Source organism: Phaethon lepturus, unplaced genomic scaffold, assembly GCF_000687285.1.
Source record: "Phaethon lepturus isolate BGI_N335 unplaced genomic scaffold, ASM68728v1 scaffold29863, whole genome shotgun sequence".
Taxonomy (NCBI): Eukaryota; Metazoa; Chordata; class Aves; order Phaethontiformes; family Phaethontidae; genus Phaethon; species Phaethon lepturus.
The window spans coordinates 7211-7669 of NW_010527482.1; the positions used below are offsets into that span (position 1 = coordinate 7211).

The 459-nt window shown below is 61.7% G+C and overlaps 1 protein-coding gene across 1 annotated transcript in view; it reads left to right on the forward strand.

Moving 5' to 3' along the window:
* The window catches only part of MCM5 (minichromosome maintenance complex component 5), a gene marked incomplete at its 5' end in the record, with an annotated part of 9489 nt that overhangs the window by 7203 nt on the left and 1827 nt on the right, over positions 1-459 (forward strand). Inside the window, one exon of the mRNA XM_010283402.1 lies at positions 96-208. Coding sequence (XP_010281704.1) covers positions 96-208 — 113 coding nt within the window. The remainder of the gene's footprint in view (positions 1-95; positions 209-459) is intronic.

Below are 459 nucleotides of genomic sequence, written 5' to 3' on the forward strand. Positions count from 1 at the left end.
GTGTGGGTGCGGGCGGGGCCTCGGGGGTCCTTTTTTTTTGGGGGGGGGGGGGGGGGGGGGGGGTCCTGCTGCCTGACTGCCGCCTTCTCTCTTAGACGCTGGCCAAGCACGTGATGTCCTTACACGTGAGCGCCTTGATGCAGACCCAGGCCGTGGAAGGTGAGATCGAGCTGAACAAGCTGAAGAAGCTCATCTCCTTCTGTCGGACGTGAGTGAGAGGCATGACTTTTTGGCAGCGCCCAGTCTGTACGGTGGGAGGCAGTGGTGAGAAGCGAACCATGCAGCCGGTGTTTGCAAGCGCTCTAGCTGGATGACCTTTTTTTTTTTTAACTCCTGCCTTGAAAAAAGGGAAGCAAGAGCAGCTCGCAGCGGTGCCGCAGCGTGGCCCAAGGAAACGAGGGGTGCCCAGGGACCCCCCTGCGCAGGGGAAGCTCCCCGGCACCGCCACGTCCAGCTCCT